We start from the raw sequence: 26,005 nt of genomic DNA on the forward strand, positions 1-26,005 counted from the left end.
TTCCATTAGAGCCGGGCCACCCGGATGTAAATGTCTCACATCTTGGTGGTCCTGGTAAACCGACATCAGGAACCGGATCACCGGCTGTCATCGGGTTCCTGAGTATGTAGATGTTACATATTGCTTCCCCACACCACCTTGTCGTCTTCTAGGTAGGTATCTGAGCAATTTTGAGAGAGAATAGTGTGATGATTGAATTGGGGTAAGATGGACGCCACAGATGGACTCCAGGCTAGCAAGTTGAGCTGGTCGAAGTGATCCTAATCGTCTGTGCTGGTTGCCTACAGCAATTTCTCATATCGACGAGCAACTTCAATAAGATAGGTATGACTTTGAGTGATTGGGGCACACCTGTCAGCTTCACAGACAGGTGTAAGACTGAGACGTACAGTATAAACACGGTACAGCTCCTGCAGTGTCACCCTTCCATCCTTTCCAGAAATACCTGATCCAGCAACCCGGAACCTAATGTTACGCTTGTCTCGGGTCAGCCCCAAAACGATCTTTGCGGTGCATGTCAGGCACTAGCGCTGTGAATTCGTGCTGCTCTCACACATACCTTGACCGACAACATGATTTCACTGAGAGAACAACCACTTACCTGGCAATCCTCAAAGCCAAGAAGTCGGACCGATGGACGAAAAGGCTACAAAAGTACAATCGTTGATAAGGCTGTGCCGCAGTCGTGTCTCGGTGCGTTCCCCACATCTGAGACGGGAACGGAGATCACAACATTCTCCCGTAGGTCAGTCCAATGTGTGTCGCCCGGAACCTCCGCCGGCTGCACCGGACCTGCCTTAGTCTCAGCCATGCAAAGTACTGACATTGGCGCAGAGGTGATTGCCTCACAAATGGCTGGTTTAAGGCCATCATCTCTGTACTATATGTACGTTCTCCTGGCTGCCATCAAAGTCCCCGCAGTTGATCTCCATCGTCTCATCAGCAACCCACGGAAAGCTTAGCATCGACTTACAACCTTTCGTCTTGCGGCTAACAGATAATACCAACATCATGGGCTTTGAGCAAGTGATCAAGGCTCTCAGGAACAGCCTTCCCGCCTCAAACCTCTTCTTTGAGGGGGAGAGGGAGTATGAGGCGCTCAACGGGTCGTACCTCTCCGCCATGGAGAGCGATATCAGACCCGCCGCTATTTTCCGACCCGAAAGCAGGAAACAGGTTGCCAAGTTCGTCAAGATTATGAGGCCGTTTGCCCTTGGCGAGCATGGCGAAGAGGCCACGGTCCGATTTGCCATCCGCAGCGGCGGACAGCAACCACTCCCAGGTGTCGCCAACATTGAGGGCGGCATTACACTGGACCTTGGTCTCCTTAATTCAGTTGAGCTCCAGAAGAACGGGAAACAAACAGTTGTTTCAGTTGGCGCAGGTGCTCGATGGGGCGCGGTCTACGACAAGCTGGACGGCACAGGACTGGGTGTCACGGGTGTTCGTTCTGCCTCTGGTGGTGTTGGTGGATTGTCTTTGACTGGTATGTCGCGCCCTTTGCGAAATCTCTGATCAAAGCTCTAACACGGGTATAGGCGGTGTCTCGTTCTTCTCCTCCCGCGAAGGGTTTGTCTGCGACAATGTTCTCAACTACGAGGTTGTCCTCGCCTCAGGAGAGATTGTCAATGCCAACGAGCATGAGAACAGCGACTTGTGGATTTCCCTCCGCGGAGGTGGCAACAATTTTGGGGTTGTCACACGTTTCGATTTCAGGACATTCCCTCAGCCCGGGAAATTTTGGGGCGGCAGTGTTTTCTATTTCCTCTCTAGCTGGCCATATCACGTCGGTGCCCTCCTGTCAGAGCTCCGGAAAAAGGATGCCGCCGACCCAAACGCCCACGTTCAGTTAAGCATCGGTTACTCTTCCCAGTTTGCTCAGTTTGCCTGCCAGAGCCAGCTGTCTTACACTGGAGCGGACGCCACCGAGAGCATGCCTGAGGTGCTCAAACCGTGGGCAGATAGGCACCCTCAAATCGAGCAGTTGAACTCGGTCAGGTTGTTGACGCTCAGAGAGGCGGTGTCAGAGCAGCCAGCAGAATCAAAAGGCAACGTTCGGTACGTCATCATACCTCTCACTCGCCCGAGACCACAGACTAACTCTGCCGTTAGATGCGCCTACATGAACGTAACAGTCAAGGCCGACGCGCCCACGCTCTTTGAGGCGACTGAAATCTTCACCAACTCCCTTGAGAGCGTCAAGGCATGCTCCGGACTCATGTCTTCTCTCACATTCCAGCCCTACTCGGTCAATACTCTCCGGCAAACAGTCCGCCACGGCGGTAATTCACTCGGTCTCGACCCCTCAGACGGACCGCTTATCAACATCATGGTATCGACCTACTGGAACAAGAAGTCTGACGATGCTGCCATCCTCAAGTACATGAGCAATGCGACAAGCTACATGAGGAGGGAGGCTCAAAGGAGGAACAAGCTGGTGCCTTTCGTATCCATGAACCATGCCTGGACTCATCAAGACGTTATCGAGTGCTACGGAGAGGAGAACAAGAGGGCGCTGCAGGAGACAAGTATCAAGTACGATCCCGAGGGACTGTTCCAAAGAGGCGTCCCAGGGGGATTCAAGCTTTTCAACCGGAAATGAGCCGTTTCTTTGTTGACTAACTTTTTCTCTCACATGTCTGGGCGTTCATCATGGTTTGGGTTCGGTTTCTCAAGGATACACTACAGTCGTAACTATTATCTACCTACGTTTCATCATTTGTTCTCATAGTGGCGTTGAACATAGAGCTGTAGTTTGAGTACCTCAAAGTGAATTATCTCTCAATTCATATCGCGAAGGTGCTCAGATTTGACCTTGTAGCATCATGATAGGTAATTGTACAAGAGCGTATGCCAGCCGCCACCCCGGGCTAACGTAGTGGATGATGATCCCGATCGCGGATCCAGTCCCTCGATCTATCATCAGGTCACAAGACCATCTAAAACATTCTCCGCGCCGAGCTGACGGTTATGTGAGACATTTCATTCGATTCCCCATCCTGTCCTGAGACATCTCCTGCCGACCGCTCTGGCCCGGACGATCCCGCTCGAGCCCATCATACAAAAATCAGATGATGGTTCGAAAGCCTGTTTCCTGGGTGTTTATACAGTATGAGCAGGTCACCGTCTTCCTCGTGAGTTACAGCGCTTGTCGTTTTGTTTATTGCTGGGCCAACTATTCGGGGGGGAAGCCAAAGACTCCACTTAAGGGGTTCAGGGGGATGAAGACTCTGCAGTCAAATTCTGTCATGTTTGACAGATACAATCGCGGTGAGGGGTTTCTCGCAAAAGTACAAAAGGCAAATGCTGTGAGGATGAGTGGCGTCATGGTTATGGCTAATAGCTATTGGATGTCACAGGTCACATAGGCCACTTGTTTTGGCGGCCTAAGGTACCGGCTTGGATGTTGTTGGTAGCTCCCCACCCCGCGCTCCGTTTTCGACTCTTGCCTTGCAGTATCGTACGGATCCGCGAGAACATCTCAATAATGTATCTCATCAACACGCTAACCTACGAGTTGGAAATGTCGGCTCTCGCGACATGTACAAGGAGTATGCGATCTTGTCCCGCACCTGGGAAGACGGAGAGGCCACATTCGACGACATGAAAGACCTTGACACCGCTAGGTCAAGACTTGGCTGGCACAAGATTCAACGCACCTGCGAGCTGGCTTCAGCTGAAGACCTGCGATACGCCTGGGTTGACACATTGCTGCATTGACAAATCCAGCAGTGCAGAGCTCTCTGAAGCCATCAACTCGATGTTCCGCTGGTTTATGGAGATTCGCGCGTTTGGTATGTATACTTCAGCGACCTTCCAGCCGAATCTGAACAAACCGGGTCAGGCATCACCGCAGGCGAAACTCGTTCACCACCTACCGCGTTGCCGTTGGCTTACCAGAGGCTGGACTTTACAAGAACTGATCGCCCCACACAATGTGAAGTTCTATGATTGCAAGTGGAGCTTCCGAGCGAAAAAGCACGAGATTCCCGAGCAACTGGCGAGTGTCACCATTATTGATATCGGGGTTTTGGAGGACCCCCAGTGTCTATCAACTATCCCTGTTGGACGGCGGACGAGCTGTGCGGTGAATAGCATTCGTCACGATACAATCGCAGACCGCTTCGACCATTCATTTCAGTTCACAACGCGAATCACGCAAGATTCCACCGACGAAGAAGATCGATGGTATCACGAGTTTCGAACTATTCATCCGACTCGAGGCAAACTAAACAGTTGGGAAGTGGATTGCAATCATGGGCTGCCGGCGTACTGGGACCCACAGCCAGTTCATGACAGAAGGTAAGCCTCGGTTCACTGGGCTGCTGTTCGTCCAGCTTCGCCGACACCGCGGTGATCATCCACCAGCGATCTCGCTCCTTTGTAGGTTCTATTCAGCAACCAATCAATGGCTCCCGGTTGGTTCCCTGGGTTCTTCCAATGGCGGCCCCGTCCATAGATCACAACTGGTTCAAGCAATTCATTCGATATGTATCAGATTCTGAACAGGGCCAACCCTGAAGACACGACTGACTTTGTCGCTTTTGCAGGAGAAATGGCAAGAAAGCATTTGTGGGAAGGGGGAACGTTTGACTCGAAGTTGATCAACGAGGATTGCGCGCTATGAGTCGGCTTATCCCTTGTGAGGATAAGGAAACATAAAAAAAACAGCATCCTCGAAATAGGGAGCCCTGTTATCGCAGAATACGAAGTGACCATCGACATCACAGACATGTCACGGGACTTGGAAGATGGCGCCTGAAACAAATACAAGATTAAAGACAGTAGTCCCCAAAATATACAAAATATTCTTTCTGTGTATCACGAAGCTCAAAGCTCCTGAACAGGTTACCTACCTGATGTAGGTTGTACCCCTAGGGTCAAGCCCAATGAACACTCTTCCTCCTCCCTTTCTTTGGCAGTGCTCCCCCAACCTCAACAACACTCACATACTCCCCAACATTAACCACGACCCCCCTCCTCGCCTTCGACATCCCCGCCGGCAGCCTCTTCACAACCACCTCATGCCTCTCCTCCCCCCTCTCCTCTCGACATTCCCTCCGTTGCCTCCCCTCCTCACGCCCCCTAACAACATGATTTTCCAATCTCCCCTCCCACCTCACCCTCTCAATCTCATCCCCCGCCTTCTGCAACCTAGCTCTCCAACCCTGCACCCACAACCACGGCAACCTCAACTCGGAGCCCTTCTCCACCTCGCCATTCCCCCTCTGCCTTCGCACCGAAGACGAAGGAGAAAGCACCAAACTCCTCCTCCCCAATCCCTTCTTACCAGCAACAACCTCCACAATATCTTCCTCTCCATCCTCCTCCGTCTCAGCCGCCGTGGTAGCAGTAGTGACAACACTAAGTGGTACACAACTCGACGGGATCGACGACGCCCACGAAAACCGATGATCCACCGACGAAGAAGAAGAAGAAGAAGAAGAGTCAAGCACATCATCCACCGGGACCTGCGCCTGGACAGAGATGACGTTTAGCCTGTCAAAGTTATCCCTCAGCACAATCGGTGCTCGCAGTGGGAAGGTGACTTCGTCTTCCTCTTCTGCTTTCTCATCCTGATCCTCAACCTCAAAAGGTTTCCGCAGCTGTTCAATCCCCGGACTAAGGACTCCGGCCGAGTGTGGTCAATTTAGATCTTCCCTTCCGCCCAACAAGCCACTCCGTTCGTCCAACGCATCATGATCGCCCTCGGTGCCACGAACAGGGGAGTGCCCCGCCTCGGTGTAGGGAGAGTGGTGGTAGTCCCTGTGGTGGTGGTGCTCGTTCGATGACGAAGACCAGGACTTGCCGAAACGACCGGAGAGAGGCCCGCCGGAACCCCAGAGTCCAGAACCGCCCCCGCCGCCTCCCCCGCCGCTGTGACGGTCGGTGCTGATGGGGCGAGATTGGGACGAGCGGGAGGTGTTGATGTCGGAGGCGTGGGATTGTTGCTCAAATACGTTGCGCATGCGCTGGAAGAGGCTGCCGCCTTTTTGGTCGCCGGATTCGCTGCTGGCGTGGGAGTGCTTGCTTGAGTGAGCGGTATCAAGGGGGGCAACAGGTGGTTGGTCGGGCATGGAAAGGGTGGATTCTCGGTGCCGCCATTTAGCTAATGGGGTGTCCTCGGATTCGTCGCGGTGATGGTCGTACTCGGTGAGATGGGAGTTGTTCCGTGGCCGGCCGGTTTGGTAGCTGGGTGACTGGGTGGAGACAAGGCCACGGATGACTGGGACGTGGGTGTCTGTCACGGTGTGTGGTTCGGGCGATGGAGGCGCAGAATCGATGGTGCTTTGGCTGCGGACGGACTGCGGCGAAGATTGTTGTTGCTCTTGGCTATGGAGATGTGTTGAGCGGTGTTCCTGGTAAGCAAGCTCTGTGTCTTGGTCGGGTGTTTCAGGGCGATCAGGATTGTGAATGCTGGCTGAGAGTCCTTGGCTGGCTGTCTGTGAATCTGGTGCTAAGGAAGTTTTTACATCGGTTCGCTGTTGCTCAAAGAACTGAAGCCTAGGTGTCTCCTGTCTTTGATCCAGTTCAGCAAAGTAGTCGTCAGCCTCGTTGACCCAGTTGGGGCTTGTCCGGGGATGATCTGGCTCTGGAGTCTCAACTGGTGGGACGGTGGCCGAGACAGCGGGTGTGCCGTCCGAATCCCCCATGGTATTTAGCACCTGGGCCTTAGGCTCAGCTTGACCTGGCACTTCCATTGGTGTCGCGAATGGCGTCTCGTCTGGTACCTGGATGTGAGCCCCAGCCTCAACCTGTGCTGCCATTGGTTCTGGCATTTCGACAGTTGGCCCAACTGGACGGTCGAGGACGGTATCAAGGGGAATATCAGTTGAAGTATGAACTGGAGCATCAGCTGCAACAATAGCTTGAAGCTCAGCAGGTGCCTCAGCAGGTACCTCGGTAGGCACCTCAGCAACCTCATCCACTGAGGTCTTCACTATGGCAGCATCCTTTTCAGTGTGCTCTTGATCTTCAGGCTCAGGTCCCATTGCCGCAACGACAGCATCGACAACACCCTCCTCATTGAGATAAGCATCCTCAATGTCACTGACATCGCTTTCCGCATCACCCTCATCATCATCATCGTCATCGTCATCATCATCAAACAGCTCGCCCTCCCCATTCACTGTAGTCGTATACGCAGCGTCCATCTCAACCGACTCATTCGACACTTGACTAGCACGACGCAGCTGGTCGTCCGCAGCCTCTTCGTTCTGCAGCCCGGCCGGCGGTAGAGCAGCGTCACTGACATGCTCTGCCCCAGGAACTAATGACTCCTCGGCCTTCTCCTCCGCTCCTTCCGCTGCTCCCCCTCCCACATAGCCATCGTCTCGAAGTACTCCGAGATGGGCCTGATCACCAGGTTGTCCTCCAGCACCACTGACACCGGGCTCAGCATCTCCCTCTCCGTGTCGACCGACGTCATCCGGGAGCTTCGGTACGTCTCGGTCACGAACAGGCGATCCTCGATCGCCGCCGTCGCCGGTCCGAAAGGGCTGCAGGATGAGGGGGTTGGGCGTGATGGGTTCGGGTTGGGCGTAGTCGTCTTCAAGGTGTGAGCCGTCGTCGTAGGAGGAATGGGTATGGTCACCATGGTCAGAGGAAGATGACAGCGCTGGCACGTCTTCGTCATGACCGAGTTCGCTGCCGTGGTGGGGGTCATGTTCCACAATGGACTTTTCTGCGTGAGCGCTGTCTTCGGTCCCAAGGCCTACAGCTCCATGCTGCTGTGGTTCCGGAGCCACCGTTTCCTCGGCGGTAGACTCTAGGACCTCATCCTCGCGGATTACCTGGAGAGATGGGGTGTGTGGGTGTTCATCCAGCTCTTGTTCCTGTGAGACCGGCGCTAGAGCATGACATACGTCTGTTTCATGGTCGGAGACGGCATGTTGATCGTTTCCAACCTCCTCATGCCCGAACTCTTCTCTAGGCGGTTGGTGGGAAGGCACTCGTCGCAGCGGAATGTCAACCTCATCAACCCTCTCATCTCCCGTGTACGACTCTGAATGGATGAGCGGAGGGCGGTGTGGGTGGTGCCTGTCAGAGACCTCCTCGTGTTGGCAATACTCGGAGGTATCAGTCAAGGAACAAGAGTCGTCCATACCTTCTGGAACTCCAACTGCGGGCGGCTCGTCTGATGTCGTGCGGTACTCAATACTCGGTTGATTGTGGTACGATGAGACGGAGGAAGCGGCGTCCCCGTTGACGGAGAGTTCGGAGCCGTGATGTTCGGGAGTAACACTGGCCTCGGTGAGCTCAAAAGAAGCATTGTGAGTGTTCTCTTGTTCTTCATCGGCAGCAAAAGAGATGTGCTCCAACTGCGGCATCGCGGGTGTCTCTTCGGCGGGCTGGGCCACATCGCCGCTCTCCACGGCTTGGCGAGTCGCGCCAGGTGTTGCCTGGGAAGAGCTGGGCTGATCGGCATCTTTGACTCCAGGTTCAGCTGGCAACTGTGATGGGGCTCCGGTGTCCTCGGCTTCGGTATGTGAAGATGAGGGGCTTGGAGTCGCTGGATGGTGCAGGGCACGCTCTGCCTCTTCTCTTCTCTTGTTTTCCCACCAGGTTACATCGGGCTTCGAGCTGTCCAAAGGATCAGGTGAATCGGTGTTTCGATTGGGAATACCAATGGGCTCGACAGGAGCACGTGCCGTCTCCTCAAGCTGGTCAGCGTGGAGGATGGTCCCAGATCGCGAAATCACCGGCTGGACAAATAGAGGCCGGTCCTGACGAGATGTCGGTCTGCTATCATTGGTGGGGCTGGCTTGCATCTGGCTGTTGGCATCTGTGTTCAGAGTCGACTCTTTGACCATGTCCGCCTGCGGAATGGTCGGCGACTTGTGGGCTGTCTCGGTGATCTCATCGTGTCTGCTCGTAGAAATGTCCTCGGGCTCAAGAGCCTTTGCACCGTCATTATCGAGAGATTCGGGGGCCACAGGCTCCGGTGGTTTACTTGGTGTAGCCACAGCTGGCGGCAGGTTACTGCCTCGCCTCGATCTCTTGGGTGGAGAAGGGATGATTGGTGCCCTCAGCTGCTCCTCGATGAGGTGGTTGAGCTCCTGTTGGAGAGACAGTTAGCACATGGGGTACACATAATACTCTTGGGTAGGGGTTGCGGACCTTTCTCCGTTCTTCCAGGCCCATCAACTTCTTCTGCCCCTCATCAATGGCCCTCTGGGCTTCCTCCTCAATCTCAATCATAAGGTGATCCGTTTCCTCTTCCACCTCATTTGTCTCGTGCAGAAGCCTGCCATCCCGTGCTTCATCTTCTTGCTTGTCTCTTTCTGCCAGCTCTTCATCTTCTTGGCGCCTCCGTCTTTCCCGCTCCTCGTCTTCGATCCTGCGGCGCTTGGCGATCTCTTCACGCTGAGCCAGTCTCTTTTGGTGCAGGACCTCGGACTCGGCAGAAAAGGCGGCTAGCAAATGTTTGATGGTATTATCACGCCTGGCTTCCAGCTCGTCAAGCTTCGCATCGTGTTCGGCGGTGTTGAGAGAGGCGAGAGTGGTGTGGATGGTGGACAGTGTATCCTGCATCTGAGCCACCAGTTGGGCAATATCCATGGTGGATTCCATTGTGCCCAGGTATCTTTGTAAGGTAAACTGTAAAAAGGAGAAATCGCTGTCAGGATGCCACAGATGGCGGCCGTGGGTAATGGTAAAGCATGAGAATGGAAGCTGGTGTACCTTTGGGGTATAGCAGCAGCTGGGACGGTGATGCTTATGGTGAGCCTCAGCACCAAGAGGGGCAAAACCGGGAAACTGAGAAGGAATACGGAAGTCCAGGGAAGCCAACAGGTAAACAAAATGCGGGATGATCTTCCACTTGGAGACTCGGATAGGGGCGAGATTCGAGCATCGCCCCCTTTCGTCCCGGGAATGCTGTTCATGCGGTCCTTCGCTCTGTTGACGATTCAAAACGCCGAAAGGCGCCCACGTAACCAGCAACAGCAGATGCGCAATGGCTCAAGCTGGGAAACCCTGTCTCCGGGTTGCCACAACCTCGCCAGACTTCTGGTTGCCACATGGTGCCGTCATTGTTCGAGCAGAGGACTGCAAGGGCTCGCAGGGAAGCATCGGACGACAGCAAGTGCTATGTCTGAAGATAGAGGGTTTGTTGGCCGGACTTTGATGACTGACGGAAGGAGAGAGAGATGCCAAAATTCCCGACGGAATGGGCCAAAAGGACGGGATATGGATCCGAGGTACCAGGTAGGTTGCAACTGGGGACCGACCCGACCTTTCCGTGCCTCTAGGAGGTCGCGATTTCATGGCAGAACCGGGGAGAGAGAAGGAAAGTTATCCGGTGTCGCAGAGGAAGCCGTATGCTTTTGGACATCTCATGGCGAAATATTGCTGGAAAGCGGGTACCACCAAGACGCGGTGACGGAGGGTGTTTCACAGTTGTTGGAGCTTCGGGAGCCGTTGCACCGAGGTGGGGTAGGCCCCACTGTTAGCAAACCTTATTTTCTGGCTGAAGCTTACCTGTGGATGGAATGGCCAACAGCAACTATCCGCAAGACAAAGTGATATTACATTGACCAGCAGAACCTCTTTGGATTGCCCTTTCTTAAGGTTTTAAATTGACTCCTGATATTTACTCATTCCACCCCAGTGCACCCTGCCTTCTCCAAGGCCAAAAGACCCTAACCCCCACATGTAATGCCCCCTTTTTGCCCCTTTTCGACGAGTCCAATTCTATCTAGTTGATGGTGAGGCTGGCAAACATGGTTCCTCTCGTGACCGGACGCAGCAAGCCACTTTAAATATTGGTGTCGTGGAAGTAGCACAAGGGCTCACATGCATATCAGGTCCCAGCCCGAGGAGAAACATCGCAAAGTCGTACAGGTAGCATCCACATGTCGCCGGTTGACTCGGCAATACTCCCGAGTCCTTGACCAGTGATGGGCGGGCCGTTGTGCGGGAGATATGCGTCCCTCCTAGGGGACGTCCAATAAGGCCCCAGGCCGCTCCTCCATTCTGTAATGATCTAGCCTCGGTAGTTATCTGAACTGGGATGTGCGAGTAGAATTGAGACTTGAATGAATATGTGGAATGTATGTTGTCGTAAATAAATGGGTGTGGGCGCCCAGGCTGCGAAGGTCCTTCTGCTCCCAGTGGTAGATTGGTATTCATAGTCTGTGAGAAGACCTCAACCCTCTCTATTTCCCTCGATCGAGACGGTGCATATCCGATACACTGCTTGTATCACGGGCATAATCAGAGGCTGTAGAGCATCAACACCATGCTTTCACCCACGCAACTTCTCCTCCTCCCTCCAACCCTCCTCCTCTGCCTGGTCATCCGCCGTATCCTCACAAACTTCTTCTTCCACCCCCTCTCCTCCTTCCCAGCACCATTCTACACCCGCCTAACCTCCCTCCCCCTTGCCGTCCTCTCCCTCCTCGGCCGTGAGCCCGAATTCCTCCACTACCTCACCAAGAAATACCCCCCCTCCACCCGCGCCATCCTCATCACCCCCACCCTCCTCTTCTTCCCCCACGCCTCCTCCCTCAAACCCATCTACTGGTCCCCAACCCATAACCACAAGGGCTCCCTCTACGGCACCGGCGCCCTCGGCCCAACCTCCCTCTTCTCCACCATACCCGCCGAAGACCACAAATCCCTCCGCAAATCCCTCGGCGGCGCTCACTGGAGCGTCTCCTACCTCAAAACCTTCCAGGAACCCCGCATCGACAACCTCGTCACCTTCTTCGTCAACCAACTCTCCCTCCTCCCACCCGACCATGAGCCCTTCCAAATGGGGGAGAAGCTCGCCCAGTTCGCCGCCGATGTCATGACCCTCCTCGTGTTTGGCAAACCATGGGGCTTCATCGCCCACGACCGTGACGAGCGCCGGCTTTTATCCGCCTTTCGCGAGTCCCTCCCCATGTTTGCCTTCGCCGCGAGGTGCAACAGCTTCCGGGATCTGATTCTTTCATCCCCGTGGATAAGGGGCTTGATCATGCCCAAGGTGGATGACAAGACGGGAAGCGGGTATCTGGCCTCACAAGCCAAACTTGCCGTTGCCCAGCGGGAACAAGAACGAGAACAAGGGATCGGGGGGGAGGGGAAAATGAGGGATTACCTCGACTATACCCTTGACGCACGAGATGGGAACGGCAAGCCGTTGACCAGGGCGCAAAAGGAGGCCCACGCCACGCTTCTGATCCAGGCCGGGGCAGACACAACGGGTAGCGGGCTTGGGGCGGTGCTGAGATTGATGCTGGAGCACGGCGAGTGTATGAAAAAGGCAAGAAGGGAGATCGAGGTGGCAGATGAGAAGGGTTTGCTGTCTACGCCGGTGCTGTATGAGGAGACCAAACAGCATCTGCCGTATTTTGTTGCTTGCATCAAAGAGGGACTGAGAGTCAACCCTCCTGCTCCGAATCTGTTCGGCCGCATTATTCTCGAAAAGGGCGGCACCGTCATTGACGGGGTGCATGTTCCTCAAGGAGCAGAGGTGTGCAGCAATCCATACGTCGTGGGTCGTGATCCCGAGTTGTATGGCCCCGACGCCGAGGCTTTCGAGCCTGAGAGGTGGCTTAATGGCAACGAGAAACGTCAAGCCGAGATGGAGGCGGCGAATTTCGTGTTCAGCATGGGACCAAGAGTTTGTCTGGGGAAGGAAATTGCCATGATGGAGATGTACAAGGTTTTGCCCGAGATTGTGAGAAGGTTTGACTTTGAGGTTGTCTCGGCTGGCAAATATGTTGATCGAGGGGGCGTGGCGTGCAACAAAGACTTCATGGTGAGAGTACGGCGTAGGGCTTAGGTTGGAAGTAAACTAAGGGAAGAGAGCTAGAGGTTGCTTGCGGGCATAACCATTACTAAGGTGACGTGGTTCTGCTGCTTTGGGATAATTCTATGTTCAGCTGGTAACAAATGTCACCATAACTCAAGCGCTATGAGGATATATATGTACAGAAAATATACGGTCTGGGCTGAGCATCTTCAGTCCCATTATATGGCAGTAACAAATACCAAGGTGAGGATGGCGAAAGACGAAGAAAACACAGGCAGAAAAAGACAAAGTGCTGCCCCCGGGGTGTAAGCGAGCGGCTGGTATCAAGGAGAGTGGGAAACGATGGCTTAAAAACGAGCCATGGTCCCCTTCTGTGTCTTCGCCACCATCCTTCTGTGAGACTCCCGGAAGTTGTACCGCGCATAAGTGCCCATGCCATAGGCAGCCACACCAATGACCAGCCAAATGCTCGTGATGATAAGACCGATGGGGAAAATCAGCAGCTGCACACCGGGAAGGACAAAAGCGGTGGTGCCGTTCTTGAGACGAGCAACTTCTTCCTCCACAGCAAGTTCGGCTAGGCGGAAGGTACTCATGACGACCTCTTGCGAAAAGACACCAGAAACGAAGGCGGCCTCGTTCACTGACACGTTGGTGGCCACCGTCTGGCCGTCTGCGTTGACGGCGGACAACGTGACGATGGGCATGACTAGAGCTTGCAGTTGGGCCCTTTTGGCAGAGTCAGCATCGGGCACATCGCAAAGGTGACAAGAGCTTTGGTGCTTGCTTACATGGGAATCTCCTCCCCTCCCATTGCATCATTGTTGATCCGACCAACAAACAGGAACGACCGGAGTAGCCGCAGCCTCCCTTCCTCGGCTGGTTCTGGGCCTTGTCGAGCAGCGCCTCCCTCCTTCTCGGCGACCGACGCGCCGTTGTAACTCAGTGCAACGTTGATCTGCTCCTGCGGAATGCCCTGAAAGTCACCTGTTGGTGGGCTAATTTGGAAAAGCCTCAGGTCGGCTTCGAAGGTGCCTGTGACGTTGTTGAGGACGGGGAGGTTGTAACAGATGCAGGCGCCTGATGGGTTCGAGGCCACGTTGAGAGTTTCGAGCGAGTCTCTGCAAGCTTGGTTGACTTCCTCATTCCACCTCTCCATGTCGACGGTCCCGTCAGGATTCACGGGTGTGTTGCTGCCAATGCCCGTTGACAGTCCCGGTGCTTGCCTGATCTCCATGTATCCTCTTGACAAGATGTTTGCCTTTGCGATTTCTTGTAACCTCCTCTCGACGGATGGACTCCCCCTCATCATGCCCTCGGCCACCATGTCGCCAATTCCAGCCTGGGCCCCCATCGCCAGGAGCGAAGCCACCAATGTCCTTTGCCAAATCATTGTCGGTTTGTGTGTTGGTCGTCCCAGTATTATTATTGCTTCGTGCGTGTGTTTGTCCGGCGTCGAGTCGGATCGGGGTATTCGTCGATAGAATTGTAAATTAGTGTTAAAGAGAGTGGGTGAACAGAAAGCGGGACCTGCCCAGTCAAGGCAAGGAAGTCACAGTGGATAGTTCCTAACCAAGTCCAAAGATCATCACCAAAAGAGAGTGTAGGTGAGGAAACAGAAGGGAAAAGGAGAAGAAGCGAAAAGCTGCCAGAGGCTAGGCAGGGGCGAGACCAAGGGATTAAACGACGGGTAGCAGGGGAGCAGAAACGACAGAAGGCCCAAGTGGGTATCAAAATGCGACGTAGATCAAGATCCGCCAGGATCTTCCAGAATGACCTGAGCTGTGGGCTGTTGAGCTAAGGGAATGACTATAAAAGCAAAACCAAAAGAACGACAGAGATACGGAGTACAGACAAAAGCTAGAAACTGGAAAGAGGCATGGCAAGCCGGGTGCTTGCAGATTATCAGGGGCAGGGAGGTGTGTACAGCCTGGTAGGAAGAGGCATATCGAGTTGCTGGCACTGCTGGCACATGGTGCCATGTTGAGGCTCTCTTGGGAAAGGGGTGGGCGCGACGCCTGTGCGATTCGTGTCGGATCGACGTGGATGGAACCATGTCTGTCGGAGGTGGTCGAGGAGGTCTGCGAATTCGAGACGCCAGGCCCAGGGTGTGCGGCACCGCCTGTTCCACATCGCCCCGCCATCGGGCCACGCACGGGCCCCGACCAGGTCTGGGGTAGGGCAAGCGACAAGTAGCTGTGCCATATCAAGTCGACATTGGACGGCCACCGGGTGTGCGATGAATATTAAAACGACCGAGTTCCAGTCTTTGTCGACCTGTTGATGGTTGTCAGTCGCACGAGTGGAAGAGGTCGGTTTGTTGAACTCGAGGACCAGCTTCCAGGTTGAAATTGTAGCGTTTCCCTCAAGGGGACTTCCCCACCAACCGTCAGCTTTGGCCCGACGTTTTCTGCGACATGAGACAGCCAGGGGCACTAGCCACAGCCAGGGTCTGGTCCCCCCGCAACCGATTGGTCCACAATCTTCAAGCCACAGCGTTCACGAGATCATGAAACAGACAATGTGTTTGTTTGTCTTTGACACTTGGAAACTCGACGGCGGGTTGCGTTTTCTCTTGTTGCTAATTGTTTAACCTTGGAGTTTGGTGATTGGTGGGCAGACAGGCGTTTTTACGCGCCAAATCCCGCCAGGTGAGACATTCCAACCAATGGGCAAGCTTTGCGTTCTGCACCTTTCCGCCACCAGCCGCGGTCGCATTCTCTTGACCGACAGTGCCGCCGGGCGCTAAAGCAGCCTTTTGGTTGACCAACGTTTACATATATACTTGTATCAAAAACTTAACGGCCACTAGATTTGAACATGGTTCAATTTTTAAAATTTAATCAGGTTTATTATATTATGAACCCAAGTCCTCTCTTTTTATCGTCAACGTCTTGAAGGGGTTCAACTCGACTGATGAGCGTCTCAAAGTCTTGAAACTCTCTCTCAACCGTCAAGTGTGTGGGCAGATATAAAATTTCATGGGTATTTATTTAGGTATGTGGACACTGAGGTAGGTAGGTAGACTCGCCTCATAGCGAAGTGCCAGTGGGAGCATGGCACAAAACCTGGCGCTCAGACTTTGGATCTGTGAATTTCAACAAAAGACAACAGAACTCTCACAGAACTACCTTGAGGTATTCACAGAAGCAAGTGAAAATGACTTTTGCGACCCCACATGGGTCGCAGTAGCCGACTGGTTGGTGCTAAAACGAACGAAGAATGCCATTGGGAATAAAACCTACCTTGACGGATAGTCAGTAGACTTTTAAACAAATTTGAGATGCCCTCAAATTCAAATTGTCGACTTAAATGGTTCCAAGATGGTCGAGAGGCGTGGATATTACACTTGATGACATTTTCGCGGTCACAATTTCCACAGCAAGGCTATTGACTCGGATTTGACTGCAGCTGCTACTCAGCAGCAAAGAAACTTTTAACCGGGGTGCACAGTTGCCAATCACCGGATACCTTATGCTCTTCAAAGAGACCACCTCCACGACAAAATGTTCCATAACCAGGCGGGTAGCTGTTTTGGTTTCCCGATCAACACCCACCTCCCACCCACCCCACAAAATGATTGGCACACGAAAGTAAGGTAGGTAAACCATATCATATTATTGATTATAACTCGAAGGATAATGATTAGGCCGTTAAAGATAGTTAATGGGCCTTTCAAAGTGTTTAAAAGGCCTATTGGTTTACTTGTGAGGCGTGATTTACAATATAAGTTAACCTCTTTTTGCTGTGCCAACTATTTTATAAGGAGGGTGTCCCCTTGGGCCCTTGACTACCTTACCTTACTTGCTTCTGTTATCTAAGCAACCTGGTCAATCAATGAGGCCCAAAGGAACTCAACACCACAATCGGCCATGCCAGGGGGTAATCCGCCTAAATGCTGAAAGGTCACTTCGTACATGTACCTTCATCAAAGGGTTTGATCCCGCAAATTATCAAAAAAATCCCCGGTGGTCTGCGGAGAGAGAATGCCCTTGTTGATTCATCCAGATTGGACACCAATCTAGAGGCTGTCATCAACATGCCCACATCCCGTTACTGACCCTCCGCATGCAAGCCATTGTGATACAAGACTCTTGTCGAACCTCCGGGATTATCCTCGGCAATCGAACATGTAATAAGATTTGTATGTCTGGTCGGGAGCCGCTGGCCTCAATGGTAGATATTCATGTTCAGTTGGAGCAGCAACCTCAGTACCTAGGAACCTGCCTAGCATTTCATTATGGGTGGCTGACTTGATAAGTAGGGGGTTCTTGTTGAAGATCACTCACATCTGTTTTGAAATTGCTTGCATTCTTGTTGGAAAATTGACAGCCTAGGGAATTGTACCTGGCAGTTAGAGACGCAGTAATATAAGAGGGCGACCAAGAATGGAAGCACCCTGTCACTCCGTAGCTTTGCCCGGCAAATCGGTCATATTCATTGAGGTGCCCATTAGGTAGGTATTGACTTCCTGCAGATCAGCAGGTATGTCTGAGCCCAGCATACAACCTTCCCCAAGATGCAACATCACCGGGAAGCAACGCAATGACCGAATCTGGTCTTGATGAACAATCTAAGAGACGAGGTCTAGTTTTGGACTGCCGATGGGCTGCCGAGATCTCGTCGTCTGCTTACGTCGTCGCCGCTGAAAACAGAGCTGGGGACAGCTCATGATGGGGTACCTCGGTTAAATCAATATCATATAAAAGTGCGTAACTATTGGATTCCCGGGCCTCTCCGTTTAAGTCGGCGGCAAAACCACGAACGTGCTTAACGCTACGGACTGCCCGGTAACGTGGTAGCGGGGGAAGGGAAGTGCAAGGCAATATGATCAGCGCGGGGAAGAGTCTGGGGTAAGTACATGTAGGACAGTCTGTATATATAAGGTGTATATGCTTCCTCCCTTTTCCACCAGCCAGAGCATCAACAACAAGGCACTAAGCCACTTCTGCCAGAAACGATCGCCATCATGAAGCTTTTCAGCCAGATGACGGCTGCTCTCACAGCCGGCTTCGCCCTGTTTGGGGCGGACAGCGTCATGGCCCAGAGTCTCACACGCGTCAACAACTTCGGGTCCAATCCTTCAAATGCGAAGATGTTCATTTATGTCCCCAGGAACCTCGCGGCGAAGCCTCCTATCATTGTGGCTATTCACTACTGCACTGGTACTGCTCAGGCTTACTTCAGTGGCAGCCCATACAGACAGCTCGCTGATCAGAAGGGCTTTATTGTCATTTACCCTGAATCACCCTATTCGGGGACTTGCTGGGATGGTAGGTTTTTTTTCGATTGAGCTGTTGACGAAAGTGAAAAAAAAAGATGAAAAAAAGAAAAAGAAAAAGAAAAAAGGAAAAAAAAGGGGAAAGATAACCAAGAGAAAAGAACTAAAGAGAAAGAAAAGAAAAACTCGGATCGTCCAGAACTCAAAATTGTGACCTCAAATGGACGCATTTTACTAACAAGAGCATAGTTTCTTCACGCGCCACCCTTACCCATGACGGCGGTGGTAACAGCAACGCCATCGCCAACATGGTCAAGTACACGCTTCAGCAGTACAACGGCGACCCCACCAAGGTGTTTGTGACCGGCACCTCTTCCGGTGGTATGATGACGGTCAGTTACCTATTACCTGAGTTGGCTTGTGTTTGTCTAATCATGGGCCAAAACAGAACGTCATGGCTGCTACCTACCCCGACCTTTTTGCTGCAGGCATCGTCTACTCCGGCACCGCCGCTGGCTGCTTCTATTCCCAGTCTGGTGGCACCAACGCCTGGAACAGCTCCTGTGCTCAAGGCCAAGTTCGTTCGACACCGCAGGTTTGGGCAAAGATGGTCTTTGATGCCTACCCAGGATATGAAGGACCCCGACCCAAGATGCAGATCTACCACGGCTCTGCCGACACAACTCTCCACGCGAACAACTACAACGAGACGATTAAGCAATGGGCAGGTGTATTCGGCCTGGATCCTGCGAAGCCAGATGTCACCCAGGCGAACACCCCCCAGAGCCGGTACACCACGTATTCGTGGGACAACGGAAAATTGATTGGTGTGTACGCCCAAGGCGTCGGGCACAGTGTAAATATGAGGGGAGCAGATGACATGAAGTTCTTTGGTCTTTGAAGGGAGATGGGTTCGGGGTGGTGTTGAGCCCTCGAAAGTCGGAAAAGGGGGGAGGGAGGCATGGTCGCGACATTTGGGGGTTAGGGTTATATTCGGACCTGCGCTCGCGCATCGACCATATCACCTGGGCATGTTTAAGGTAGTTAGCAAAGCGAGAACATCCAATGCCAGTAATCCTCAGAAAAGACCAAAAGGCTCTTCTCGTCCGAAGAGATGACCATTACTTACCCGTGCGTGCCGGTGGGACACGGACACAAGTTCCAGACCTGGAGACAGAGCAGGGACAAAATGGAAACCAGCGACGAAGCTGAAGACCGGATCCTGGGCCAGGCTGGAGCGAGCATCAGGACTGTGCACTGGGCCAGGACAACTTCCGGGTTGACCGACCACGGGGCGGGGGTTCCATTGAGATTTGAGATGGGAGCAGTGCCGGGGGCTGCGGGGCCGGGAGTGGGGAGTCGGACGGTGGCAGTAAGGTACCTAGCGGCGCAGTGGGGCAGAGTGGTACCCGAACTAGCTGGAGCAGCCCCGCGCAGGTGCAGTGCCTGGCGGCGGGGAGCAAACCCCACCTACCTGAGCCCAGAGCAACCTCACCTTGACGGGAGTGGTATTCCAGTGCATTTCTTCGTTCCTTAGGGGTTGTGATTAAACAACCTGACTCTCATTACAACACCTTCCCGCAATTAACCAGCCGAGCCTCCATGTCTCCTGTCAATTGTTTGATGGTACCGTAATCATGCTGCCTGAAGATTGGCCCCCAACTACAATCGCAACCTCTCCCTCAAACTGCCGAGATTTATGCTCGAATTTGTTTGCGCCAATTCCAGTTATGACATCTGGTTGAGGTCTGCAGCTTCGCCCCCGGACCTGGAGGGTGTTATCCCAAGTTTCACATTCTCTGCTGACTGTGCCATTATCAATTACAAGATTTTTGCAGTCTGTTAGGTGTTTGATTGGGCCGACTGGGTCGATCGCTGCCTCGCAAGATGCAGTTATATGTCGACACTGCCATGGTGAGCCTGGTCGCTTTTGGTCGCCCGTGTGGCTCCCGAGGTTGAGACCAATAGGCCGGCAAACAAGCACAATTTGCGGGGAGGTGAGAGGTCAGGTATGGGGAGTCTCGGTGAGGGGAGTTATTGTTAATAAGGGGTTGGTTGTCCGTCGATGATGTTGGTTCCAATTTTGGATCATCCACCTCAGGTGTCGCTCGATGGGACCACGACAAGCAAAACACACACACTTGGCACCTATTTATATTGCAGATCCAGGATACGCACATCCAAGCCTTTATGAATCGGGGTGACCGGCCATGCCTCTGGCAAGATGGAAACATGACGGTGACACTGGACACAACCGATATGAGAACCGGCGACCTCAGGGGTCCAACCGTGCCCACGCAACCGATCAGTCAAACAATGGCATATTTGGATTCTTCATAAACAAGGCTGAGGACAAGGCTGATGAGGGAAGGAAAAGAATCGAAGAGGAAAGGAAGAAAATCGAAGAAGAGGAAAGGAAGAAAATCGAAGAGGAGAGAGAACGAACCCGGAAAGAAGACCTGAAGAACCAGGAACAAGATGCTCTGAGAAATGGCAGAAAACAGACATCGCCCACAGCAAACAAAAAGCGGTCTTCCACAGCCCTGGCAGCTACAAATACGCCAACGGCTGTGTTATCGAAGCTACCTCAGGAAGCCAACACTAGGTCAGCTATAAAACAAATACCAACTACGACATCCCAAGCCCAAGAAAACCCAAATACTCAGATTGTGGTAGATGGTTTTGAAACAGGCACCAACGGCGTCCCTTCTTCCAGCATCATCACCTCTTACACAACTCAAGGGACAAATGCACCTGGTATGTACATTTCTCTGATGATGAGCTTGGGTACCTGTTCTAAAATATTTAGAACCCCCCGTCACGCCTGACCTCACAACCCCGACGGCTGCACCGACACACACCCTCAACGCTGGCCAGATAGCTGCAATTGTCATTAGCTCGGTTGGTCCGTAAACCCCTATCCAATTTCGCTGGTATCGATCGCTAACATCTCTTTAGGCCTTGCCATCATCCTCCTCAGTGCTGTTTTTCTCTTCCTTCGCTTCCGCCGCCATCAACAGCACCCCGGGGCCTCAGCCCACTCTCTTTCCAATCCAGACCTTCCCCCACAGAACCACCACCACCATCCTTACAGCCAACTACTCTCTGCTCCTCTCCCACCTGAGACCACCAACGCCCTCCCCGAGTTATCCAAACCGCGCCCCACAATCTCCCGCTGGCTGTCCCAAGTCCGGGCTGAATCACACCCTCACCTCCCTAATCACCCTCCTTCCATCAGCCTCCCCTCCTTCTCTTCCCACTCAGGCAGCCAGGCAAGAGCGCGCGGACAACCAGACATGGTCTCGGATATATCCTCTCAAATATCGGGCTTTACACACCCAACAGTTACTGTGAGCAGTGGAGGGAGAAGTTTCCGACCGCCTACGCAGCTGAGACCACCGACGGGGTCGTCAATGGGAAGCTCAGGAAGGGATGTGAAGGGGATGAAGCCTGTGCATCCCAGTATATATATTTCTCCTGCTACAGCGTCCAATAGTACGGGGAGCGTCAATAGTCAGGGGTTGTTGGGGGGGTTTCCGCTGCCGCCGGGACGGTTGATGGAGGAGATTCAAGTTGGTGGGGAGGAGGTGGTTTCGCCTGTGAGTCTGGGTTTTGGTACGGGTCTGGGGACGGGGGTGGAAAACGGGGCGAGGTTGTCGGGGTTGGGGGTGGGAAGGGGTTATGAGGAGGCAGATGAGTATAGTGAGGATCGGAGGGGGAGTTGGGAGGTGGATGAGAGGTTGGGGGTGTTGGAGGGGAATAAGGGGTCTGCTTAACTGATTGGGACTTATGTTGTGTATAAAGTAACAATGAGCATCAACACAACTTTGCCTTTTATGCTTGCCACTGCCAGTTGACTTGTCCAACTGGTGGTACCTTCCGATCCACGACGGGAGAGTGCCGATAAGTCGGAACCGGTGAATACCGACCTTCCGGCCACTGCCTGGTGAAACTTCACTGAGTGGCCTGTTCAGAAGGACCCTCTGGCTTTGGATGGGAAGGAGTCCCTTCAAAGTGACGAGCCATCGTTCGATTGGCATCCCGTCATCTTGTCGGCACCTTCCTGCGAAAAGAAGTGGTCGCCCACCACGCTTGAATAACAGCATTATCCATCGTCTCTCTCTCTCTATTCTCCTCGACTCTTCACTCTCTCCCCATCTTCCACTTCGACGCAACTCACATTTTTGGTCGACCATCTTCCCACTGCCCTTTCTGAAAAGTATTGTTACAGCACCGCTTCTTCACTCCTCCTCCGCTCACCCCCATCATGACCTGCCGCATCGCGCTGCTTTTCGGGGCCCTATTCTTCGCTCTCCCAAGCACAGCCAGGAACACTGAGCTCAGGAAAACCACTTCAAGAGTCCCGCCCGTTCTCGCGCCCAATTGCCGTTATGTTCAGATACCACTCGGAAACATCTCAGCTGACAACGTCGACTTCCGACGAACAAGGAGAAATGTCGACTTCAATTCTCCAAAAGACGTGACCAAATTCTTCTCCTCTTGCCTTGACCCTCAGATGTACGAGGATCCTGATGACAATACCACGAAACTCATTGTGGAGAGGAACGTTACCATCCACGGCATCCTTTGCCGACCAGAAAGGCCAGTCGCTGCGCAAGATCGCCGGATTCATCTAATGGTCCACGACGCGACATACGACAAATCTATGTGGCATGGGCTCGGTATACTAGAGTACAGTTTGGCAGATGCCCTGGCGTCTGGTCTCGGTGGTTCCTACACCCTAGCCATTGACCTTTGGGGTCATGGAGACAGCCATGGCCCGACATACCCCGGTACCTATGACATCCTCCTTTTTGTTATGCTCTTATTCCACGTTGTTTTACTGACCAAGATGTCGACAGACCCTTGGCAGGTACTCCAACCCCCGTTCCACGTCGAGGTCTTGCATGAGCTCGCCGTCCGACTGCGCACAAACCAGCATGGCCTCTGGATGGCCTTCAAGAACGTAACATATGTTGGACATGGCTTTGGTGCCCAGCTCGGCAGTTATCTCATCGAGGATTTTCCCAATGACGTCGATGCATTTGTTGGAACCGGACTCCCCACGGGCTCAAAGATGACGCCCCGCCCGAGTGAATGGATGTTTGCGCCAGCACACTCTACAGATCCGAAATACCAGGACCAGCCGCTAGGCTACTTTACTGGGGCAGTGACTTCTTTCCTTGACCGAAGGAACATTCTGTACGGGGGCATCTACGATGACGACTTGGCTGTACTGGACTTTCTCAGTCAAGATACCATTACTGGCGGCGAAGCCTGCTGGAGCGGATCTTACCTTTCGAGCGAATGGCTCGGTTCAGCCTTCAGCTTCAAGGGCCAGGCATGCATCGTCGCTGGAGAATACGACAGAATTGCGTGCGCCGATGGGCCTGAGTGCAAGGAGAGAGTACGGGGCGTCTGCAGCAAGGTATTTCCCGATGCTAGCTCATGCAAGAGCAATGTTCTGGGAAGCACAGGCCATGCCTGGATGCTGCACAGGATTGGTGTCAAGCTGGCAAACTCGGTTCGCAGCGCCTCGGCACTTGGAGGCTCTTGGGGAAATTTGTGCTCGGTGATTAGCTGAACAAGTCATGATGGAATCGGGTTTGGGTGTTTGATAGAGTTGTTGGTCGGCAGCAGACATCAATAATAATCCTAGTCATTTACTTACACCCACCAACCCCAACCCTCTGTGAACACTGGCCCACGCAGTGTAAATCCAAAGAGCGAAACTTGCGGAGAAATGGCGTCATTGAAGCCAAGCTAGAGCAGCAAGAATGACCAGACCATGTGCCGTGACATGTTTGACATGCTTATTTTTCGTGCTGGTAGGAACGTGATGATGATCAATGCTTGGTGTTTATATCGTGGTTGCCCGCTTTATACAGGCTTGTCCAGCTCTGATGCCGCAAGTACCGACCCAACCGGATGACGATCTGCGGGAATGCAACAGGCCGGTTGACGATGTCATTACCCGCCTTCACGCCCGTTCTCCCTGCAGTAGTGACGCGCCAAGCCCGCCCGCCGTTTTCGGAACCGTCCCGACCGCAAACACAACAACAGGTCAATGGGTAAGGAGCATGACCCAGAACAAAAACCGGTGAAATTCATGTTCTTCACTTCCTATGATGACCTGCATGTATGAGGTGAGACAACCATGTCTCGGGATGAGTTGATGATGAAGCCTGCGCTGGAGTCACCACCATTGCCGTCGTCAACACCACCACCACCACCGCCGCCGCCGACAGGAGAGAAGAAACTTGAGAATGGGAACAGCAGCACCACCAGCGAGAACGATGATGGTTTGGAAGAAGTTGATCTAGGGGTGGAACGAGGGGTAGGCCAAGAAAAGTGGAAAAAGCTTCTTTTGTGGCAGCCGCCGCGTACGAGGTGGGATGAGAGGAATCCGCCGAGGTTTACGGTTTGGATCAATTTGCTGTTTGGATTTGTGAGTTGCCCTTCAATTGATCGCTGTGTTGTCATCCCCCCCACCCACCTTTCTGACTATTTTTTTTTTTTTTCGTCTAGGCCGCCTGCTTCACCGTCTCGAATCTGTACTACAACCAGGCCATCCTCAACCGGATCGCGGAGTCGTTTTCCGTCTCGTTTGAGAGAGCGTCTGTGGTTGCAACGCTCATGCAGGCTGGGTATGCGAGTGGGCTGTTGCTGATTTGTCCACTGGGGGATGTCGTCCCCCGGAGGCCGTTTATCCTCTGCTTGGTTTTGTTGACGGCGCTGCTGTGGATCATCCTGTGTACGACGCAATCTTTTACGGTTTTTATTGTCGTGAGCTATATCTGCGGGGCGACGACTGTTACGCCGCAGCTGATGCTGCCTTTGGTGGGGGATCTGGCGCCAAGGGAGAGGAGGGCGAGTTGTCTGGCGGTTGTAGTTTCTGGCTTGGGGCTGGGGGTGTTGGTGGCGAGGATATTGGGCGGGGTGATGGCGAATTATACTGAGTGGAGGGGGATATACTGGTTTGGGTTGGGGGTTCAATTTGTTGTTTGGATAGGGTTGTATTTTTGGATGCCGGATTACCCTTCCAAGAATCCGACTGCGTTGAAGGGGGTGACGGGGTATGGGAAGTTGCTGTGGGGGATTGTGGTGTTGATGGTGACGGAGCCGTTGCTTTGCCAGGCGAGCATTGTGGCTTTTTGTCTCAGTGCCGTCTTTACGAGCTACTGGACAACTCTAAGCTTCCTGCTCAGCCGGCCGCCGTATGAGTACAGCTCGATGGTTATTGGACTGTTTGGGTTGATTGGGGTGGTGGTTATCTTGTTGGCGCCTGTTTACTCGCGGTTCGTCATAGATAAGGTAATGCCGTTGGTATCAGCTCTGATGGGGCTTGGGTTAGAGCTGGCTGGGGTGATCGTGGGTACTTTTACCGGAGGGTTTACGGTGGCAGGACCGGTGATTCAGGCAATAACAATCGATCTGGGGAGTCAATTTACGCAAATTGGGAACAGGGCGGCGATATACAGTCTAAGACCAGACGCACAGAATCGTGTGAATACGGCATACATGGTTGCGGCGTTTTCTGGGCAGCTGACGGGAACAGCAGTGGGTAATCGTCTTTTTGCGCAGGGTGGTTGGACTTGGAGTGGAAGTTGCAGCAGTGAGTTCCGCCCTTTCCCTCATCACAAAAGCGTTGAGAGATCGGTACTGATCTGAAAGCGCACAGTTGGGCTATTGGTGTTCGCTATTCTGGTGTGCCTTGCCCGAGGCCCGAAAGAAACTGGATGGGTTGGTTGGTCAGGTGGGTGGATGATTGGAAGAGACGATCTGCCAGTAAAGAACTCGAAGAATCCTCCAGACGAAGAGGCTGTATTGCACAAAGAGGATTCGGATGGCAGGAAGGGTAGACAACAAATGTAGACTAGGTACCTGATACTTTTTCATAATTCTGAAGCGCAATTCGAAACAGCAGCAACCGTTAACTACGGACAACACAGCAGAATTACGGTCTCCTACCATCATTTCCATGGCTGGACCTTGATCTCTGGAGAAGCCTCCCGAACCAGTGTCTCAAAATACTCCTGAAA

General features: G+C 53.1%; 8 protein-coding genes across 8 annotated transcripts; 6 read left to right on the top strand and 2 right to left on the bottom strand.

Moving 5' to 3' along the window:
- Window positions 1-492: 492 nt before the first annotated feature.
- On the top strand, window positions 493-2,787 carry QC762_300890 (uncharacterized protein). Its single transcript, XM_062888395.1, has 3 exons — window positions 493-1,486; window positions 1,539-2,058; window positions 2,113-2,787. The coding sequence occupies exons 1-3, from the start codon at window positions 1,012-1,014 to the stop codon at window positions 2,600-2,602; spliced, it is 1,485 nt and encodes a 494-aa protein (XP_062744288.1). The 5' UTR covers window positions 493-1,011; the 3' UTR covers window positions 2,603-2,787.
- Window positions 2,788-4,880: 2,093 nt separating this feature from the next.
- On the bottom strand, window positions 4,881-10,386 carry QC762_300860 (uncharacterized protein; the record flags this gene model as incomplete). The annotated part of the gene is made up of 3 exons (XM_062888394.1): window positions 9,121-10,386; window positions 5,695-9,059; window positions 4,881-5,622 (listed from the first exon to the last, which is right to left on the bottom strand). Exons 1-3 carry the CDS (start codon window positions 9,571-9,573, stop codon window positions 4,881-4,883), a joined length of 4,560 nt encoding a protein of 1,519 aa, XP_062744289.1. The 5' UTR covers window positions 9,574-10,386.
- A 137-nt stretch (window positions 10,387-10,523) lies between these two features.
- On the bottom strand, window positions 10,524-15,317 carry QC762_300840 (uncharacterized protein). The gene is made up of 3 exons (XM_062888392.1): window positions 13,534-15,317; window positions 11,476-13,471; window positions 10,524-11,451 (listed from the first exon to the last, which is right to left on the bottom strand). Exons 1-2 carry the CDS (start codon window positions 14,133-14,135, stop codon window positions 13,090-13,092), a joined length of 984 nt encoding a protein of 327 aa, XP_062744290.1. The 5' UTR covers window positions 14,136-15,317; the 3' UTR covers window positions 10,524-11,451; window positions 11,476-13,089.
- Window positions 10,888-12,772, top strand: QC762_300850 (uncharacterized protein; the record flags this gene model as incomplete). Its single annotated transcript, XM_062888393.1, has 1 exon — window positions 10,888-12,772. Exon 1 carries the CDS (start codon window positions 11,243-11,245, stop codon window positions 12,770-12,772), a length of 1,530 nt encoding a protein of 509 aa, XP_062744291.1. The 5' UTR covers window positions 10,888-11,242.
- A 2,463-nt stretch (window positions 15,318-17,780) lies between the features above and the next one.
- On the top strand, window positions 17,781-19,043 carry QC762_300830 (uncharacterized protein; the record flags this gene model as incomplete). The annotated part of the gene is made up of 3 exons (XM_062888391.1): window positions 17,781-18,015; window positions 18,201-18,355; window positions 18,412-19,043. 3 exons carry the CDS (start codon window positions 17,781-17,783, stop codon window positions 18,862-18,864), a joined length of 843 nt encoding a protein of 280 aa, XP_062744292.1. The 3' UTR covers window positions 18,865-19,043.
- A 1,130-nt stretch (window positions 19,044-20,173) lies between these two features.
- Window positions 20,174-21,739, top strand: QC762_0048760 (uncharacterized protein; the record flags this gene model as incomplete). The annotated part of the gene is made up of 3 exons (XM_062883459.1): window positions 20,174-20,720; window positions 20,773-20,868; window positions 20,922-21,739. 3 exons carry the CDS (start codon window positions 20,174-20,176, stop codon window positions 21,737-21,739), a joined length of 1,461 nt encoding a protein of 486 aa, XP_062744293.1.
- Window positions 21,740-21,933: 194 nt separating this feature from the next.
- Window positions 21,934-23,547, top strand: QC762_300820 (uncharacterized protein; the record flags this gene model as incomplete). The annotated part of the gene is made up of 2 exons (XM_062888390.1): window positions 21,934-22,756; window positions 22,826-23,547. Exons 1-2 carry the CDS (start codon window positions 22,231-22,233, stop codon window positions 23,545-23,547), a joined length of 1,248 nt encoding a protein of 415 aa, XP_062744294.1. The 5' UTR covers window positions 21,934-22,230.
- Window positions 23,548-24,120: 573 nt separating this feature from the next.
- On the top strand, window positions 24,121-25,971 carry QC762_0048780 (uncharacterized protein; the record flags this gene model as incomplete). Its single annotated transcript, XM_062883460.1, has 3 exons — window positions 24,121-24,411; window positions 24,492-25,578; window positions 25,645-25,971. 3 exons carry the CDS (start codon window positions 24,121-24,123, stop codon window positions 25,836-25,838), a joined length of 1,572 nt encoding a protein of 523 aa, XP_062744295.1. The 3' UTR covers window positions 25,839-25,971.
- Window positions 25,972-26,005: the final 34 nt, after the last annotated feature.

Source organism: Podospora pseudocomata, chromosome 3 (assembly GCF_035222375.1).
Source record: "Podospora pseudocomata strain CBS 415.72m chromosome 3, whole genome shotgun sequence".
Classification (NCBI taxonomy): domain Eukaryota; kingdom Fungi; phylum Ascomycota; class Sordariomycetes; order Sordariales; family Podosporaceae; genus Podospora; species Podospora pseudocomata.